General features: G+C 44.8%; 1 protein-coding gene and 2 long non-coding RNA genes across 14 annotated transcripts in view; 2 read left to right on the top strand and 1 right to left on the bottom strand.

The window, feature by feature from the left end:
• The window catches only part of LOC118399852 (membrane-associated guanylate kinase, WW and PDZ domain-containing protein 1-like), a 207,453-nt gene that overhangs the window by 145,386 nt on the left and 39,933 nt on the right, over positions 1–22,134 (top strand). For 7 of the 9 annotated variants that reach the window (XM_052473364.1, XM_052473356.1, XM_052473358.1 and 4 more), the window contains 6 exons: positions 7,092–7,174; positions 9,457–9,492; positions 13,556–13,613; positions 16,055–16,158; positions 17,884–18,003; positions 19,484–19,669. In XM_052473364.1, the coding sequence (XP_052329324.1) occupies positions 7,092–7,174; positions 9,457–9,492; positions 13,556–13,613; positions 16,055–16,158; positions 17,884–18,003; positions 19,484–19,669 (587 nt within the window). The remainder of the gene's footprint in view (positions 1–7,091; positions 7,175–9,456; positions 9,493–13,555; positions 13,614–16,054; positions 16,159–17,883; positions 18,004–19,483; positions 19,670–22,134) is intronic. The other 2 variants (XM_052473359.1, XM_052473361.1) reach the window with 2 other exon arrangements.
• On the bottom strand, positions 8,377–9,089 carry LOC127910294 (uncharacterized). 4 transcript variants are annotated; one of them, XR_008074188.1, is made up of 3 exons: positions 8,915–9,089; positions 8,577–8,831; positions 8,377–8,525 (listed from the first exon to the last, which is right to left on the bottom strand). It is a non-coding gene; the product is annotated as an uncharacterized LOC127910294 (long non-coding RNA). The 4 variants fall into 4 exon arrangements; XR_008074191.1 differs by having other exon boundaries at positions 8,494–8,525; positions 8,628–8,831; XR_008074189.1 differs by having other exon boundaries at positions 8,494–8,576; positions 8,628–8,831.
• LOC127910297 (uncharacterized) lies at positions 20,181–21,787 on the top strand. Its single transcript, XR_008074195.1, has 3 exons — positions 20,181–20,233; positions 20,281–20,346; positions 21,746–21,787. It is a non-coding gene; the product is annotated as an uncharacterized LOC127910297 (long non-coding RNA).

The raw sequence follows: 22,134 nt of genomic DNA on the forward strand, positions 1-22,134 counted from the left end.
CTCTGTACCCTTACCATACACTGTGAACGGATAGGTCTACTTTATAGAGTATGTACCCTATAACATACCCTACACCCTGTCCTATGTACCCTCTGTACCCTTACCATACACTGAGAACGGATAGGTCTACTTTATAGAGTACGTACCCTATAACATACCCTACACCCTGTCCTATGTACCCTCTGTACCCTTACCATACACTGTGAACGGATAGGTCTACTTTATAGAGTATGTACCCTATAACATACCCTACACCCTGTCCTATGTACCCTCTGTACCCTTACCATACACAGAGAACGGAGAGGTCTACTTTATAGAGTACGTACCCTACCGGATGTACACCCTACACCCTGTCCTATGTGCCCTCTGTACCCTTACCATACACAGAGAACGGAGAGGTCTACTTTATAGAGTACATACCCTACCGGATGTACACCCTACACCCTGTCCTATGTGCCCTCTGTACCCTTACCATACACCGAGAACGGAGAGGTCTACTTTATAGAGTACATACCCTACCGGATGTATACCCTGTCCTATGTACCCTCTGTACCCTTACCATACACTGTGAACGGAGAGGTCTACTTTATAGAGTACGTACCCTACCGGATGTACACCCTGTCCTATGTACCCTCTGTACCCTTACCATACACTGAGAACGGAGAGGTCTAATTTATAGAGTACGTACCCTATAACATACCCTACACCCCGTAACACACCATGGAACATATCCTACACCCCGTAACACACCATGGAACATATCCTATACCCCGTAACACACCATATAACATATCCTACACCCCGTAACACACCATGGAACATATCCTATGTACACACCATGGAACATATCCTACACCCCGTAACACATCATGGAACATATCCTAAACCCCGTAACACACCATGTAACATATCCTAAACCCCTAACCACCATGTAACATATGCTACACCCCGTAACACACCATGGAACATATCCTATACCCCGTAACACACCATGGAACATATCCTAAACCCCGTAACACACCATGGAACATATCCTACACCCCGTAACACACCATGTAACATATCCTATACCCGTAACACACCATGGAACATATCCTACACCCCGTAACACACCATGTAACATATCATATGCCCGTAACACACCATGGAACGTATCCTACACCCCGTACACACCATGTAACATATCCTATACCCCGTAACACACCATGGAACATATCCTACACCCCGTAACACACCATGTAACATATCCTATACCCGTAACACACCATGGAACATATCCTACACCCGTAACACACCATGTAACATATCCTACACCCCGTAACACACTATGTAACATATCCTACACCCCGTAACACACCATGTAACATATCCTACACCCCGTAACACACCATGGAACATATCCTACACCCTACACCATGTAACATATCCTATACCCCGTAACACCATGGAACATATCCTACACCCGTAACACACCATGGAACATATCCTACACCCCGTAACACACCATGGAACATATCCTACACCCGTAACACACCATGGAACATATCCTACACCCCGTAACACACCATGGAACATATCCTACACCCCGTAACACACCATGGAACATATCCTACACCCCGTAACACACCATGGAACATATCCTAAACCCCGTAACACACCATGTAACATATCCTAAACCCCGTAACACACCATGTAACATATGCTACACCCCTAACACACCATGGAACATATCCTGTACCCGTAACACACCATGGAACATATCCCTAAACCCTTACACCATGGAACATATCCTACACCCCTAACACACCATGTAACATATCCTATACCCGTAACACACCATGGTCATATCCTACATAAAACACTATGTAACATATCCTAAACCCTAACACCCATGTAACATATGTACCCCCTAACACACCATGGAACATATCCTACCATAACACACTATGTAACATATCCTACAGGTAACACACCATGGAACATATCCTACCCCGTAACACACCATGGAACATATCCTACACCCCGTAACACACCATGGAACATATCCTACACCCCGTAACACACCATGTAACATATCCTACACCCCGTAACACACTATGTAACATATCCTTAACCCCGTAACAGACCATGTAACATATCCTACACCCCGTAACACACCATGGAACATATCCTACACCCCGTAACACACCATGTAACATATCCTACACCCCGGTACACACCATGTAACATACCCTACACCCTGTAACACACCATGGAACATATCCTCACCCCGTAACACACCATGGAACATATCCTACACCCCGTAACACACCATGGAACATATCCTACCCCTTTACACACCATGGAACATACCCTACCCCGTAACACCATGGAACATATCCTACACCCTAACACACCATGGAACATATCCTACACCCCGTAACACACCATGGAACATATCCTACACTGTAACACACCATGGAACATATCCTTAACACACCATGGAACATATCCTACCCGTAACACACCATGGAACATATCCTACACCCGTAACACACCATGGAACATATCCTACACCCCGTAACACACCATGGAACATATCCTACACCCCGTAACACACCATGGAACATATCCTACACCCTGTAACACACCATGGAACATATCCTACACCCCGTACACACCATGGAACATATCCTACACCCCGTAACACACCATGTAACATATCCATACCCCTTAAGACACCATGGAACATATCCTACACCCCGTACACCATGGAACATATCCTACACCCGTAACACACCATGGAACATATCCTACACCCACCACCATGGAACATATCCTAAACCCCGTAACACACCATGTAACATATCCTAAACCCCGTAACACACCATGTAACATATGCTACCCCGTAACACACCATGGAACATATCCGAGTAACACACCATGGAACATATCCTAAACCCTGTAACACACCATGGAACATATCCTACACCCTAACACACCATGTAACATATCCTATACCCCGTAACACACCATGGAACATATCCTACACCCCGTAAAACACTATGTAACATATCCTAAACCCCGTAACACACCATGTAACATATCCTACACCCCGTAACACACCATGTAACATATCCTACACCCCTAACACACCATGGAACATATCCTACACCCCGTAACACACCATGGAACATATCCTACACCCCGTAACACACCATGGAACATATCCTACACCCCGTAACACACCATGGAACATATCCTACACCCCGTAACACACCATGGAACATATCCTAAACCCCGTAACACACCATGGAACATATCCTACACCCCTAACACACCATGTAACATATCCTACACCCGTAACACACTATGTAACATATCCTAAACCCCGTAACACACCATGTAACATATCCTACACCCCGTAACACACCATGGAACATATCCTACACCCCGTAACACACCATGTAACATATCCTACACCCCGTAACACACCGGTAACACACCATGAAACATATCCTACACCCCGTAACACACCATGGAACATATCCTACACCCCGTAACACACCATGGAACATATCCTACACCCCGTAACACACCATGGAACATATCCTACACCCCGTAACACACCATGGAACATATCCTACACCCCGTAACACACCATGGAACATATCCTACACCCCGTAACACACCATGTAACATATCCTACACCCCGTAACACACCATGTAACATATCCTACACCCCGTAACACACCATGGAACATATCCTACACCCGTAACACACCATGGAACATATCCTACACCCGTAACACACCATGGAACATATCCTACACCCCGTAACACACCATGGAACATATCCTACACCCCGTAACACACCATGGAACATATCCTACACCCCTGTAACACACCATGGAACATAGGTAACACACCATGGAACATATCCTACACCCGTAACACACCATGGAACATATCCTACACCCGTAACACACCATGGAACATATCCTACACACCATGTACACCTAACACCATGTAACATATCCTACACCCCTAACACACCATGAACATATCCTACACCCCGTAACACACCATGGAACATATCCTACACCCCGTAACACACCATGTAACATATCCTACACCCGTAACACACCATGTAACATATCCTAAACCCCGTAACACACCATGGAACATATCCTACACCCCGTAACACACCATGGAACATATCCTACACCCGTAACACACCATGGAACATTATACCATGGAACATATCCTACACCCCGTAACACACCATATAACATATCCTACACCCCGTAACACACCATGGAACATATCCTACACCCCGTAACACACCATGGAACATATCCTACACCCCGTAACACACCATGGAACATATCCTACACCCCGTAACACACCATGGAACATATCCTACACCCCGTAACACACCATGTAACATATCCTACACCCCGTAACACACCATGGAACATATCCTACACCCCGTAACACACCATGGAACATATCCTACACCCCGTAACACACCATGGAACATATCCTACACCCCGTAACACACCATGAAACATATCCTACACCCCACCAACACACCATGGAACATATCCTACACCCCGTAACACACCATGGAACATATCCTACACCCCATGGAACATAACACACCATGGAACATATCCTACACCCGTAACACACCATGTAACATATCCTACACCCCGTAACACACCATGTAACATATCCTACACCCCGTAACACACCATGTAACATATCCTACACCCCGTAACACACCATGGAACATATCCTACACCCCGTAACACACCATGTAACATATCCTACACCCCGTAACACACCATGTAACATATCCTACACCCCGTAACACACCATGGAACATATCCTACACCCCGTAACACACCATGGAACATATCCTACACCCCGTAACACACCATGGAACATATCCTACACCCCGTAACACACCATGGAACATATCCTACACCCCGTAACACACCATGGAACATATCCTACACCCCGTAACACACCATGGAACATATCCTACACCCCGTAACACACCATGGAACATATCCTACACCCCGTAACACACCATGGAACATATCCTACACCCCGTAACACACCATGGAACATATCCTACACCCCGTAACACACCATGGAACATATCCTACACCCCGTAACACACCATGGAACATATCCTACACCCCGTAACACACCATGGAACATATCCTACACCCCGTAACACACCATGGAACATCCACCATGGAACATATCCTACACCCCGTAACACACCATGGAACATATCCTACACCCCGTAACACACCATGGAACATATCCTACACCCCGTAACACACCATGGAACATATCCTACACCCCATGTATACACACCATGTAACATATCCTACACCCAGTGTAACATACACCATGGAACATATCCTACACCCCGTAACACACCATGGAACATATCCTACACCCCGTAACACACCATGGAACATATCCTACACCCCACACCATGGAACATATCCTACACCCCGTAACACACCATGGAACATATCCTACACCCCGTAACACACCATGGAACATATCCTACACCCCGTAACACACCATGGAACATATCCTACACCCCGTAACACACCATGGAACATATCCTACACCCCGACACACCATGGAACATATCCTACACCCCGTAACACACCATGGAACATATCCTACACCCCGTAACACACCATGGAACATATCCTACACCCGTAACACACCTCCACCCCGTAACACACCATGGAACATATCCTACACCCCGTAACACACCATGGAACATATCCTACACCCCGTAACACACCATGGAACATATCCTACACCCCGTAACACACCATGGAACATATCCTACACCCCGTAACACACCATGGAACATATCCTACACCCCGTAACACACCATGGAACATATCCTACACCCCGTAACACACCATGGAACATATCCTACACCCCGTAACACACCATGGAACATATCCTACACCCCGTAACACACCATGGAACATATCCTACCCCGTAACACACCATGGAACATATCCTACACCCCGTAACACACCATGGAACATATCCTACACCCCGTAACACACCATGGAACATATCCTACACCCCGTAACACACCATGGAACATATCCTACACCCCGTAACACACCATGAACATATATAACACACCATGGAACATATCCTACACCCCGTAACACACCATGGAACATATCCTACACCCTATGTAACACACCAGTAACACACCATGGAACATATCCTACACCCCGTAACACACCATGGAACATATCCTACACCCGTAACACACCATGGAACATATCCTACACCCCGTAACACCATGGAACATATCCTACACCCGTAACACACCATGGAACATATCCTACACCCCGTAACACACCATGGAACATATCCTACACCCGTAACACACCATGTAACATATCCTACACCCCGTAACACACCATGGAACATATCCTACACCCCGTAACACACCATGTAACATATCCTACACCCCGTAACACACCATGGAACATATCCTACACCCCGTAACACACCATGGAACATATCCTACACCCCGTAACACACCATGGAACATATCCTACACCCCGTAACACACCATGGAACATATCCTACACCCCGTAACACACTATGTAACATATCCTACACCCCGTAACACACCATGGAACATATCCTACACCCAGTAACACACCATGTAACATATCCTAAATGGCTCTATGCCAGCATCCATTATAGTATCTTCTCAAGAAAAGATTGCGCTTCCACTTTCCATCTTTTTTGCAAAAAGACTATTCCTTTTTATCCCTCTCATTGTTTCATGTTATGTGTATATTGGTTGTATGGTTGTTACTGTTTTTAGTGTTGTTTTTTAATGTAGAACCCTGACTTGAACCTTTAATACATTGGAAGTTGTGATACTTGCCTAGAGTCTGATTTACTTTACAGTGTGTATCATATTTAGCCGTCGAAGTGAGGATGTTTTTCAGACAGTGAGTCTTTGATGACTTCCCAGTCAGAACAATGTGTCTGTCTGGCTGTCTTACTCTGTCTTGTGTGTCTATCTATAGCCACAACACAAAGACCACATCCTGGATCGACCCCCGGTGCCTCAACAAACCTCCTAAACCCCTGGAAGAATGTGAAGACGACGGTACGTCCACCACAGACTGTGTGTGTGTGTTTGTGTTTGTGAATGCATGTGTGTGTGTTTGTGAATGCATGTGTGTGTGTGTGTGTGTTTGTGAATGCATGTGTGTGTGTTTGTGAATGCCTGTGTGTGTGTTTGTGAATGCCTGTGTGTGTGTTTGTGAATGCCTGTGTGTGTGTTTGTGAATGCCTGTGTGTGTGTTTGTGAATGCCTGTGTGTATGTTTGTGAATGCATGTGTGTGTGTCGGGGAAATTGTGTATTCACTGTCTTGTTTGTTTGTCTGTTGTTGACTCGTTTGTGTGGAGAATCAGATGCATGTCTGTCAGATCAGATCATTGTTCAATGAGTGGCCTGCAGATGGCACACTTGAGCCACTGTAGTGTGAGATGAGACGAGACACGTTAATATTCTGATCTCGTGTGCTGCCTGCCTGCCTGCCTGCCTGCCTGCGCTCACGTCTGAGCAAGACGCCCCCCGGCAGCCTGAAGGACTGACTGGATCATTCGCATCATCTATCATAAATAAATAATGTACCTTGTCCTACAGAGGAGTGTCCGCCCACCCACACAAAACACTAGCGTTTCAACTGCCTCTCCCCTCCCCCTGCCATGTGTCCTCTCAATGTGTTCTGTGGTCCTTGTATTGAGATATCTCTATAGGTTCTATCCTCTCAAGCTGCTGCTAGAGGACACATAGGATAGAGATATGATTCATATTGTCAAGCATATGGTGCATGAACTACAATTCCTATTTAGTGGCAGCTGTTTTCACCCACCCCAATCTCAGATGGTCCGTATTAAAGTGTACAGGTAACTGCCAAAATACAGGAAACACCAACATAAAGTGTCTTAATAGGGCGTTGGGCCACCATGAACCAGAACATCTTCAATGCTCCTTGGCATAGATTCTACAAGTGTTTGGAACTCTATTCAGGGATGAGACACCGTTCTTCCATGAGATATTCCATCATTTGGTGTTTTGTTGATGGTGGTGGAAAACACTGTCTCAGGCGCCGTTCCAGAATCTCCCGGAAGTGTTCAACTGGGTTGATATTGGTGACTGAGACACACACACACACAACCTGTAAACCCCCTATGTCCCTTTGAGACCCCTCTTTCAAAGTCATTAAGATCTCTTCTAGCCATGGTAGCCAAAATTATGGGAAACTGGGTATTTTTATACATGACCCAAAGCATGATGGGATGCTTACTTAACTCAGGAACCACACCTGTGTGGAAGCAGCCATTTTCAATATACTTTGTATCCTTGATTTACTCAAGTGTTTATTTGTCTTTGGCAGTTTCCTGTACGCCTGTCTGTGTGGTATGACTAATTTATTTCACATAAATGCACCTACAGTACAGTATGCACCTGGTATGACTACTTTATTTCACATAAATGCACCTACAGTACAGTATGCACCTGGTATGACTCATTTATTTCACATAAATGAACCTACAGTACAGTATGCACCTGGTATGACTACTTTATTTCACATAAATGCACCTACAGTACAGTATGCACCTGGTATGACTACTTTATTTCACATAAATGAACCTACAGTACAGTATGCACCTGGTATGACTACTTTATTTCACATAAATGAACCTACAGTACAGTATGCACCTGGTATGACTACTTTATTTCACATAAATGAACCTACAGTACAGTATGACTACTTTATTTCACATAAATGAACCTACAGTACAGTATGACTACTAATTTATTTCACATAAATGAACCTACAGTACAGTATGCACCTGGTATGACTACTTTATTTCACATAAATGAACCTACAGTACAGTATGCACCTGGTATGACTACTTTATTTCACATAAATGAACCTACAGTACAGTATGCACCTGGTATGACTACTTTATTTCACATAAATGCACCTACAGTACAGTATGCACCTGGTATGAAACAGTGCCACCCAATGGTGAAGTAGAAAGCTCTTCAGAGATATGTTCTTTGTGCTTAACAGACTGTGGCTAATATAGAGCGATGAGCTATTGTCATGGTGCATGTAGGGATTTAGTATAGATTTACACCTTACAAACCATTTGAGCTAATTAGTCACGGTTAGCAGTCATGATTCCGGACACATTATGGTTTTTACAGTGTATGGAGCCAAGTGTTGCTGCTCTCTCGGCTTGCTTGAGGCTTAAATTCAAAATCAATCACTAACCCTCTGCTGCTCTCACTCTCTTTCTCTCCCCCCTCTCACTCTCCTCTCCTCCCCTGGTTCCTCCACCCATGGTCTGCTGGTGTTCTCCTGGAGAAGAAGGGGTACACACAGAAGAGATGGACAGTGAGCTAGGTAGGGCTGTCTCCCCTCTCCCCTGCTGTGTATTATGGGAAAACTGTCTTATTACAGCGCATAACACCTCTCCCTTTCGGCTTAGGGGGTGTAAACATGTAATCAAACACTTTATAACACCTGGGCTGTGAAAGACTGAAAGATGTGTGTGCTTTCATCTACGTTCCTGTGTGTCTGCTGAGCAGGCAGTTGTTACTGTACTCGCCAGGCCAGCCAGCATGCAGTAACACAGAGAGAACCATTCACGAGGGGCACATTGGCGTGATGATCATTTCCTAATGGGCCTCTCATTCAAATGGACCTCTCACTCTCAAGCCCCATCATTCCATCCACTGTTGCTCATATTATAACAGAGAGCACTTTACCCACCACTGTCTGCCGGTCCATCAGTCTCTGGAGCCAGAGGGAGGCTAACAGCCTTGGCTCTGAGATGGGCTCTAACTGCTGCCTACTATTTTATTTCAATGGTGAATGCATCGGTGAATAGTCAAAGTTCTCGAGAGTCATCCGTGTCTGAAGATGTTTGTTCTAGGCTGTTAATCAGATGGCTCTTTTTTAACAAATCTAACGCAATGGTAAGTCTTAGGACTGATGCTAAGTATGCTGAGTGCTATAGATTGGTGGGGGTGTCAGAAATATTTTTCCTATTTTCACAACCAGAATTTTAGCCGCAGGAGCTGGCGGTGGCTTGAAAGGGCTGAGTTCTGATGAATAAACAAGATGGTGTGTCGGGGCTTGACCCCCTCACTGGCTGTTCAGAACGTGCTCCGTGGTAAATATGCGGTTGCTTCAAGTTGTGAATGTACAGTCTTGTATGTATTATGTTGTCATCAAACGCCAATTCCAATGTTAGTCCGTTCTAGCCTAGTTTGTTAAACAGCCGACAGAAACAAAATAAAGTAATATCAGCCTATCCCATATTTGCTCAATATGTTGAACATGTTTGCAGTCTACATTGTTCTAAGTGATTGTATGTTTTCAATGTGGAAATATATTGTTAACATAGTATTCACACTGACAGAGGACTACTGTAAAATGCATCATCTGAGCCATGGACATGCCAAACGTCGTCAATAACCAACATTACATTTCCTATTGATAAGACTTAAAAAGGCTGTCTAAATACAGTTACAGGCACCATAATTGCTCCCTGTGCTTGTAGACTATGGAGGGTTGTTACGCGCATCCAAACTTTTCTCAAAAGCTGGAAAAAGATCCAAAATAAAGAAAAATCTGGATTGTCCACTCACCATTATACTGCTCCAAAATATAGATAGACAGATAGATGGATTGATAGATCCTACCATCACTGTTGATGTGGCCAGTAGTGACTTTGCCACGTGAAAGGTGAACAAACAGGCAAATATATCCTACAAGCAGATTCAGCGCCACAGACAATGATCAGAATTCACGCGATTTGACTGAACGAAAGTAGGAGATGCGTTTCTTTTTGACAAAATGATCAACTGAAAACAATAAGCAGTCTTTTTAAATAACTTGATATTCCTAAAAAGGCTGAGTCCAAACTTTTCACTGAAGCTGGACAAAAATCATGTTTAAAGGCCCAATGCAGCTGTTTTCATATCAATAATTAATTCCTTTCTGGGTAACAAGTACACTGCTGTAACAGGTTTCCATTAAAATGGGAAAAGGTAGCTTTTTAGTCAACTATTTCTCAAGCAACAATTTTGCTATTTCCTGGAAGTGGTCTAGCTGTTGTTGGCAGGGAGGTTTGGAACTCTTTGTAATTGGTCTATTAACCAATCAACTTACCGCATGGTGATGTCGCCCATGCGAACCAACTGATTAGAAGATCTTGTGTATATTGTATTCTCACCCAGCAACTATCAGGAAATAACACTGATCATATTTTTCACACATTTGCAGTGTTAGTTCCATCAGCTGTTGTACAATATGAAATATAAAACCATTTGAACTGCAATGGGCTTTTAATAAAACATTGGTGACGTACATAAGGCGAGTGTGTGTGCGCCTCCGCTGGAAAAATCTATTCTACAACCAATTGCTTTACGTTAAGACCATATTTTGGTCGATCTTAAGTATCCCTAGTTGCGATGACTGAAATTGGCATACTGGCGCACTTTTTTAAGTACACACCTATAATATTTCCACACCTCAGCGCCAGCAAGCTGATATTAGACAGGTAAATTGCCGAACCTGGTGCAAAGGGTGGACAATGCCAGTGCACCAGTTTTTACATGACGAAATTGCAAACTAAGGTGCGTTTGACTATTGCGCCTCAGCAGCCAGTCGAAAATAGAGCCCAGAGATTGATTTAGACTGGGGAACCAGGTGTGTGCAATACCAGGTCAATCAGTGATATCAGTTGATCAATTAATTGCCAAGGAGTCGTGCACCCCTGGGTTAAGGTTAGGTCTGAGGTAAGTGAGGGTAAGCTGATCCTAGACCAGTGATTTGCCTCTGAGATGTTCTCCTCCATGTTGTGAACAGCAGCATCCCTTCTTCATACCACTGCTCAGATTGGATGAACACAGTCAATATGTATCGATTGTGAAATCCGATACATGGAGAAAAAGGCAATTACTCCAGTTGTGTATAGGACAGCAGATGTATGTCCCCGGTTGTGCAACCCCTCGCTCAGGAGAAATCAAATAGTCAGGAAGACCGAATGAGATGCAAACAGTTTAATAGGCAATTTGTCACCCGAGTCCCCCTTGAGCTGGAGTGGGCGTTGACCGGGGAACGTGGAGCGGGGGAGCTCTTTTGGATACGTGTCAGATTCGTCCCACTGCAGCCACTCCGTATCAGCAAGGCCAGTCGTGACATGAGGGCTCTGGCGTCTAGCGATAATATCACACAGACAGATCTCTTTCAGGAATACAGCCACTCTGGTGTGAAATAAGGTGAGTGATTAGACTTCACAGTCAGGTGCTACTGGCTCAAGGTTGACTGTTTCCCTAGTCTGTGTATTGTGAACGATCCAAACACACCACCCCCTTAATTCCTTGCCTCCACATCCACTAAAGCTGGTTGAGGGGTAGTGAGTGTACACCACTCATCAGAATACAGACTGAGGTAACTGGGGATAATGCCAGCAGAGTCAGTCAGTCACAGACATCTGTTTGTAACCAATTACATCCCTCTGACATGTCTCTATACATTTAGCATTTTAGTCAATTAGCAGACACTGGACTTACATGAGCAATTTGGGTTAAGTGCCTTGCTCAAGGGAACATCAACAGAATTTTCACTTAGTCGTCCCGGGGATTCAAACCGGCGACCTTTCAGTTACTGGCCCGACGCTCTAACCGTTAGGCTACCTGCTGCCTTCATAGCCATTAGTACAGTAGCTAGTAGCTAGCTCTGTCTCCGATGTTTTAATCACACTGTATACTGAGACATACTGAGACTGTATCAATGTAGCAGCCTTTACAGCTGAGTAGTCCATGTCTCGATCCAGTCAGTCCTGATTTTTGGCTGTGTTGTAAGGCCACACTCAGCATTGATTTCAGGGCAGATAAACGTGTGTGTGTGTGTGTGTCTGAAAGAAAGGCTTCTTGGGGAGAATGCATCCTTAATGAATTTGACCACAGTGAGTAATACAGGATCAAGGACATCCAGTTGGTGACGGTCTCCAATGCCATGTGACATAGACAGTGGTAAACCAATCAAGGACAACACGGAATACCATTCTATACACACCTTCATCAAGGGTGTCAGTCTCATTATACGTCCGATTCCCTTACTGCCATGACCAATAAGAAAACATTTCTTCACCGTGACATTTCTAAACTGCAAACCACAATTGAAACCCTGTCCGCATTTAGACCGCCACCCCCTTACCACCAGCTCCTCTTCTCCATCTGTGCGCGGGGTTGATCGTGATTGGTCAAAGCCCCCCCTGTAGTTCTTTATCTGATGTGTTAAATGTCAGCCGTGTCCTGCCAGGAACCAGGTCCAGACAGCCTCTCTAGTGTTGTTCACTCCCAGGTGACTGACAGGCCGTGTGTGGAAGGAAAAGGTCTTTACGACATCATCTCTAACATCCTGCCTTTTCCACCTCTCTCTATGTCCCATCCAGAGCTGCCAACAGGCTGGGAGAAAATAGAGGACCCAGTCTACGGGCTTTACTATGTGGAGTAAGTAGTGACACACACCTCCGGATGTATCTGTTGCATGTCTCACTACCTCACTGTACTGTACATGCAGAAGCATTTGACACTGGGCAGTGGCCCAGAATATGCAGAACAACATCAAATGAAGTATACCAGACGGCTGTTATTTTGGTCTAGTCTGTTATTGTAAAAATAGGCCATTTGTTGCTGTCATGATCATTCAGAAACATGTAATTTCTCATCTACTGGGAGACCCTTGGGCCTGTGCATTAATATGAATGCATTCATATGTTTTGATGTTGTTCAAAGCAATACCTTAGAGGCAGGGGCACAGTTTTTTTTTTTGTCTGAGATTTTTCAATATATATTATTCCTATTCTTTTCCTGTTTACTGCATAATTTCCCAGCATGTTTCTGTACTGTTTGAAGTGTAATTTCCTTACGGTGCGGTGTACTGCTCTCCTAATTCCCTGCTGGGTTTGTGGTATGACGTGTTTTGGTGATGTTGTTAACCTCCTGAAGCAGTGTTCTTTTGTGATTGTGTGATGCGGTTGATATTCAGGCCTCATCGTCTCTGTCTCGTCGGCTCCAACAGAGCACTGACTGTACCAGACTTGACTTCCCTGACTTAAGCCCTGGCTCCTGGAGCATTGGCCACCAGAGACTTTTTTTTCTAATTGTGTGTTGTGTTAACTCCCTCACTACTGCCTCTCTATCTCTTTCTCCCTCTCCATCCCTCACTACTGCCTCTCTATCTCTTTCTCCCTCTCCATCCCTCACTTACTGCCTCTCTATCTCTTTCTCCCTCTCCATCCCTCACTACTGCCTCTCTATCTCTTTCTCCCTCTCCATCCCTCACTACTGCCTCTCTATCTCTTTCTCCCTCTCCATCCCTCACTACTGCCTCTCTATCTCTTTCTCCCTCTCCATCCCTCACTTACTGCCTCTCTGTATCTCTTTTTCCCTCTCCATCCCTCACTACTGCCTCTCTGTATCTCCCTCTCCATCCCTCACTACTGTCTCTCTGTATCTCCCTCTCCATCCCTCACTACTGTCTCTCTGTATCTCTTTCTCCCTCTCCATCCCTCACTACTGCCTCTCTGTATCTCCCTCTCCATCCCTCACTACTGTCTCTCTGTATCTCTTTCTCCCTCTCCATCCCTCACTACTGCCTCTCTGTATCTCCCTCTCCATCCCTCACTACTGTCTCTCTGTATCTCTTTCTCCCTCTCCATCCCTCACTACTGTCTCTCTGTATCTCCCTCTCCATCCCTCACTACTGCCTCTCTGTATCTCCCTCTCCATCCCTCACTACTGTCTCTCTGTATCTCCCTCTCCATCCCTCACTACTGCCTCTCTGTATCTCCCTCTCCATCCCTCACTACTGCCTCTCTGTATCTCCCTCTCCATCCCTCACTACTGCCTCTCTGTATCTCCCTCTCCATCCCTCACTACTGTCTCTCTGTATCTCTTTCTCCCTCTCCATCCCTCACTACTGCCTCTCTGTATCTCCCTCTCCATCCCTCACTACTGCCTCTCTGTATCTCCCTCTCCATCCCTCACTACTGTCTCTCTGTATCTCCCTCTCCATCCCTCACTACTGCCTCTCTGTATCTCCCTCTCCATCCCTCACTACTGCCTCTCTGTATCTCCCTCTCCATCCCTCACTACTGCCTCTCTGTATCTCCCTCTCCATCCCTCACTACTGTCTCTCTGTATCTCCCTCTCCATCCCTCACTACTGCCTCTCTATATCTCCCTCTCCATCCCTCACTACTGCCTCTCTGTATCTCCCTCTCCATCCCTCACTACTGCCTCTCTGTATCTCTTTCTCCCTCTCCATCCCTCACTACTGCCTCTCTGTATCTCCCTCTCCATCCCTCACTACTGCCTCTCTATATCTCCCTCTCCATCCCTCACTACTGCCTCTCTGTATCTCCCTCTCCATCCCTCACTACTGTCTCTCTGTATCTCTTTCTCCCTCTCAATCCCTCACTACTGCCTCTCTGTATCTCCCTCTCCATCCCTCACTACTGTCTCTCTGTATCTCTTTCTCCCTCTCCATCCCTCACTACTGCCTCTCTGTATCTCCCTCTCTATCCCTCACTATTGCCTCTCTGTATCGCCCCTCATCCCGCACTACTGTCTCTCTGTATCTCTTTCTCCCTCTCCATCCCTCACTACTGTCTCTCTGTATCTCCCTCTCCCTCTCCATCCCTCACTACTGTCTCTCTATCTCTTTCTCCCTCTCCATCCCTCACTACTGTCTCTCTGTATCTCTTTCTCCCTCTCCATCCCTTGCCTCACCTTTTTTGACTCACTTCTATTCTTCTTTCTCTCATACACATGTATTTCCTGTCATCATCCCCCTTGTTCTTTTTTTTCTTTTGCTGACTCCAATGAATTATCTTTCTACGTTCCTGTGTCTTTGTCCTCCATCTCTCCGTCTCTTCCTCCCTCTCTCAGTCACATCAACAGGAAGACCCAGTATGAGAACCCTATACAGGAAGCTAAGCGACGGAAGCAGCTCGAGCAACAGCAGCCACCAGAAGGTGAGCGCTACATCCGAGGTTCGTTTCCAGCCCCGCCGGGCGTCATTCCTTTCTTTCTCCATGTCTATGATTGTGTCGGTCTGTCTTTCTGCCCTGCTCTCTTCTCTTTCTGCCCTGCTCTCTTCTCTTTCTGCCCTGCTCTCTTCTCTTCTCTTTCTGCCCTGCTCTCTCCTCTTCTCTTTCTGCCCTGCTCTCTCCTCTTCTCTTTCTGCCCTGCTCTCTCCTCTTCTCTTTCTGCCCTGCTCTCTTCTCTTCTCTTTCTGCCCTGCTCTCTTCTCTTTCTGCCCTGCTCTCTCCTCTTCTCTTTCTGCCCTGCTCTCTCCTCTTCTCTTTCTGCCATGCTCTCTCCTCTTCTCTTTCTGCCCTGCTCTCTTCTCTTTCTGCCATGCTCTCTTCTCTTTCTGCCCTGCTCCCTTCTCTTCTCTTTCTGCCCTGCTCTCTTCTCTTCTCTTTCTGCCCTGCTCTCTTCTCTTTCTGCCCTGCTCTCTTCTCTGCTCTTTCTGCCCTGCTCTCTTTCTGCCCTGCTCTCTTCTCTTCTCTTTCTGCCCTGCTCTCTTCTCTTCTCTTTCTGCCATGTTCTCTTTCTGCCCTGCTCCTCTTCTCTTCTCTTTCTGCCCTGCTCCTCTTCTCTTCTCTTTCTGCCCTGCTCTTCTCTTCTCTTTCTGCCCTGCTCTCTTCTCTTCTCTTTCTGCCCTGCTCTCTTCTCTTCTCTTTCTGCCCTGCTCTCTTCTCTTCTCTTTCTGCCATGTTCTCTTTCTGCCATGTTCTCTTTCTGCCATGTTCTCTTTCTGCCCTGCTCTCTTCTCTTTCTGCCCTGCTCTCTTCTCTTCTCTTTCTGCCATGTTCTCTTTCTGCCATGTTCTCTTTCTGCCCTGCTCTCTTCTCTTATCTTTATGATTTGCTATCGAGAAACCATAAAGGCATACCTATGATTTATTTTAATGGCCTTGAAAATAGGTCTTTTTTATTAATTTGGCAATGTTTTAAGTGTCACTGATACTCTCTCCAAAGTATTTGTGCTAATATGAATGATTTTGTAAGTCTACAGGTCTAGGTAAGTTTTTTTGCTTTGACAATAATACATTAAAAGTCTGTTACAGCAATGAAAATGTATCACAATATGATAGTTATAATATTTCTGGGTCTTGTTCTCCTAGTGAAAAGCATTTCAGGACATATGCTTTAGGTCTCTTTAGTCTACACAGTACGCTATGTATGTCTTTGAACAGTGATGCAAACAGTTTACATTTGTCTCTGTCCGTCCAGCAGTTTGCTGAAATAGAGAGACAAATGAAAAAGTTCAGCATCACTGTCCAGACACTTCCTTACGTCCAGGATGTAGAATGTCCTCCACGTTTCCTGTCTTCATGCAGGTCACACCACTAGCAACCTGCCTATTGGTCCCCGCTCTGCTCACTCAGCTAAATGAGCTTCTGACTTCATTACCTACCTGCTGACTTTTTCTCCTTTAAGCTTAATATCTCTTTACGCTCCAGATCTATGACTTTTACTCTTTCATTGATTGAATCTTGATGCTGATAATATTAATGAAGACTTAAGCCTCCAATACACTACAAAGTGAGGCTGCCATTTTGATCGATCAGAGATTGTATTACTTTAATCGGCAGCCATTGTGGCTCAATGCAGTACAGTAGTTGTCAAGCCACCCATTGTGGTGAACCATAAGGATCACCGTAACTGTACAGACACCAGAGACAGGAAGTGTGCCCTTTGCTGTTCCAGAATGGATAGAGGATGCTACCATGGCTGGTGCCCCCCTGGCCAGCTATACCGCCAACCACCAGGAGACCTACAGGGAAACCCAAGCCAGACCCCCACTGCCGCCCCTCATTGGGCCAAAACGTGAGTCCTGGCCTGGTCAATATATAATAATATAGTTTTGTGAGGTTATTGGTCAATTTCTGTTTGCGACATTGTGGATGTGTTCCCTCATCACGTGCCTCACTCTATCTCGCTCTCCTCTCTCACTCCTCTCGCTCTCGTTCGCCTCTCTGACTCACACTCTCTGTCTTTCTCCATCTCTGTAAGCTCAGGCCCCTGACTGGCGCTGCCCAAAGCAACTCAAGGCCTTGAGATTCCACCACACAAATCTCTCTTTTTACCCAGCTCTTTTAAGTCACCCTGCTTTCAAATTCCTACACCTACTTCTCTTTTGTAAAAATAAATAAATAAATACAATTTTTTTTTTTTACTCCTCAATATTACTGCATTGGTCTGCCTCTTCTGTCTTGAATTATTTCAAGGCAAACACAAGGACACTGGCTAACTCCAAGGGTAATACATTTTTCATTGTATGCATAAGCTGTACTCCTCCGCCATGTAAGTGTAGCATCTGCAGTTTGTTAGTCACTCTCCAATCCCTCGCGGCCATCTTCCCTGCTTTAATGTCTCCCTTTTCATTCCACGCGCTTCCTTCCACAGTCAATATATCACTTCAATAAACTCTGAATATCCCACTCCATCTCTCATATAAACTCTGTGAACATTTGTCCAACTGACAGCATGACTGGAACCAGTCATAGTAGGAAAGACCGAGGGCTTGGATCTAGATTACAGACGCCAGACTCTAGCTGTTCTTATTTCATAAGACTGACTCAGGTGTCCATTTGCCTAAGCTATATGAGTCTGCCAACTCCATGTCTAGACTCCAGAGTGTACCAGAGTAGAGAGAGTTCATTGCTGCCTTGGTCTCTATACACTGTCTTGGTCTCTACACACTGGCAGTCTTGGTGGCACGCCAGGCTATTACGCATAAGCTTAGAAACATCTGTTTTTAAATCACTGGGAATTAGTCTGACAATAACCCCACATACACACTCACAAACACACACTTCCTTCCCATCCTAGTGTCAAGCCTTGAAAAGCTATTTTAAACTGATGGCTGCCGTGTATATAGAACTGTACCACAGTGTAATCGTACACTTTTAGAATTGACAGTGAATATTATTTTACTACTCATCTAACCATGCTGCCAGACCCAGATAAAACCCTGGGTTTTACCCAATAGTGTAGCACTCTATAGGGGATAGCAGCCCCCACAGACTGGGACTGGGGCTAGGTCTGGGGGATTTACCCATCAGATTACCCCTATTCTCAGGCCCAACAGGCTGCTGCCCCCTAGCTCATGAAATCCCTCTTAGCCTAATTAATCTATCGATCTTAATCAGTCCCTTTATGATTAATGGAGCTCATCAAACCAACACATCTCTTCTAGAGCACTCACTGATCCAGAGCCAAGACCGGTTAGGGTAACCCCTCCTCCTTTGGCAAGCAGAGCACATGAGATCAACGGGTTCTTATGAAAGGTGTGTGTGTTCCCCAGGAGGGAAGCCCTTCTTCACGCGGAACCCGGCGGAGCTGAAGGGAACCTTTATCAACACCAAACTAAGGAAGAGCCACCGAGGGTTTGGCTTCACAGTCGTCGGGGGTGACGAGCCTGATGAGTTCCTACAGATCAAGAGTCTGGTTCTGGATGGACCTGCTGCCATCGACGGCAAGATGGAGACAGGTGGGCCTCCGCTCTGTTGTTCCGTGTCATTATTAAGAGGTGGTCACCAACTCTTTGAGAGCTACAGAGGCTTCTGTTCCAACCCTGCACTAAAAACAGTTGACTTATCAAGGTTGGTTGATGAATTGAAGCTGGTGCTCTCCTGGTGGGTGACCACTGAATGGTGTAGGTGTAATAGTGTAGTGTAGGTGTAATAGTGTAGGTGTAGTAGTGTAGGTGTAGTAGTGTAGTGTAGGTGTAGTAGTGTAGGTGTAATAGTGTAGTGTAGGTGTAATAGTGTAGTGTAGGTGTAATAGTGTAGTAGTGTAGGTGTAATAATGTAGGTGTAGTAGTGTAGTGTAGGTGTAGTAGTGTAGGTGTAATAGTGTAGTGTAGGTGTAGGTGTAGTAGTGTAGGTGTAGTAGTGTAGGTGTAGTAGTGTAGGTGTAGTAGTGTAGGTGTAGTAGTGTAGTGTAGGTGTAGTAGTGTAGGTGTAATAGTGTAGTGTAGGTGTAGTAGTGTAGGTGTAATAGTGTAGGTGTAGTAGTGTAGGTGTAATAGTGTAGTGTAGGTGTAATAGTGTAGGTGTAGTAGTGTAGGTGTAATAGTGTAGTGTAGGTGTAGTAGTGTAGGTGTAGTAGTGTAGGTGTAATTGTGTAGTGTAGGTGTAATTGTGTAGTGTAGGTGTAATAGTGTAGGTGTAGTAGTGTAGGTGTAATAGTGTAGGTGTAGTAGTGTAGTGTAGGTGTAATAGTGTAGTGTAGGTGTAGTAGTGTAGGTGTAATAGTGTAGTGTAGTAGTGTAGTAGTGTAGGTGTAGTAGTGTAGTGTAGGTGCAGTAGTGTAGGTGTAGTAGTGTAGGTGTAATAGTGTAGTGTAGGTGTAGTAGTGTAGTGTAGGTGTAGTAGTGTAGGTGTAATAGTGTAGTGTAGGTGTAATAGTGTAGTGTAGGTGTAATAGTGTAGGTGTAGTGTAGTGTAGGTGTAATAGTGTAGGTGTAGTAGTGTAGGTGTAATAGTGTAGTGTAGGTGTAATAGTGTAGTGTAGGTGTAATAGTGTAGTGTAGGTGTAATAGTGTAGGTGTAGTAGTGTAGGTGTAATAGTGTAGGTGTAGTAGTGTAGTGTAGGTGTAATAGTGTAGGTGTAATAGTGTAGTGTAGGTGTAGTAGTGTAGGTGTAATAGTGTAGTGTAGGTGTAATAGTGTAGGTGTAGTAGTGTAGGTGTAATAGTGTAGTGTAGGTGTAGTAGTGTAGGTGTAGTAGTGTAGTGTAGGTGCAGTAGTGTAGGTGTAGTAGTGTAGGTGTAATAGTGTAGTGTAGGTGTAGTAGTGTAGGTGTAGTAGTGTAGTGTAGGTGTAATAGTGTAGGTGTAGTAGTGTAGGTGTAATAGTGTAGTGTAGGTGTAATAGTGTAGGTGTAATAGTGTAGGTGTAGTAGTGTAGGTGTAAGTGTAGTGTAGGTGTAATAGTGTAGTGTAGGTGTAATAGTGTAGGTGTAATAGTGTAGTGTAGGTGTAATAGTGTAGTGTAGTGTAGTGTAGGTGTAATAGTGTAGGTGTAGTAGTGTAGGTGTAATAGTGTAGTGTAGGTGTAATAGTGTAGGTGTAGTAGTGTAGTGTAGGTGTAGTAGTGTAGGTGTAGTAGTGTAGTGTAGTGTAGGTGTAGTAGTGTAGGTGTAATAGTGTAGTGTGTGCAAGGTGTAGTGTAGGTGTAGTGTAGGTGTATAGTGTAGGTGTAGTAGTGTAGGTGTAGTAGTGTAGTGTAGGTGTAGTAGTGTAGTGTAGGTGTAATAGTGTAGTGTAGGTGTAGTAGTGTAGGTGTAATAGTGTAGTGTAGGTGTAATAGTGTAGGTGTAGTAGTGTAGGTGTAATAGTGTAGTGTAGGTGTAATAGTGTAGGTGTGTAGGTGTAGTAGTGTAGGTGTAATAGTGTAGGTGTAGGTGTAGTAGTGTAGGTGTAGTAGTGTAGTGTAGTGTAGTGTAGTGTAGGTGTAATAGGTGTGTAGTGTAGGTGTAGTAGTGTAGGTGTAATAGTGTAGGTGTAGTAGTGTAGGTGTAATAGTGTAGTGTAGGTGTAATAGTGTAGTGTAATATAGTGTAGGTGTAATAGTGTAGGTGTAGTAGTGTAGGTGTAATAGTGTAGGTGTAAGTAGTGCAGGTGTAATAGTGTAGGTGTAATAGTGTAGGTGTAGTAGTGTAGGTGTAAGTAGTGTAGGTGTAATAGTGTAGTGTAGGTGTAATAGTGTAGGTGTAAGTGTACAGCAGGTGTGTAGTGTAGGTGTAATAGTGTAGTGTAGGTGTAATAGTGTAGGTGTGTAGTAGTGTAGTGTGGTGTAGTGTAGGTGTAATAGTGTAGGTGTAGTAGTGTAGGTGTAAGTGTAGGTGTGTTTAGGTGTGTAGGTGTAGTGTAGGTGTAGTAGTGTAGGTGTAGTAGTGTAGTGTAGGTGTAGTAGTGTAGGTGTAATAGTGTAGTGTAGGTGTAGTAGTGTA

The sequence above is a fragment of the Oncorhynchus keta genome, chromosome 21, assembly GCF_023373465.1.
Source record: "Oncorhynchus keta strain PuntledgeMale-10-30-2019 chromosome 21, Oket_V2, whole genome shotgun sequence".
Taxonomy (NCBI): domain Eukaryota; kingdom Metazoa; phylum Chordata; class Actinopteri; order Salmoniformes; family Salmonidae; genus Oncorhynchus; species Oncorhynchus keta.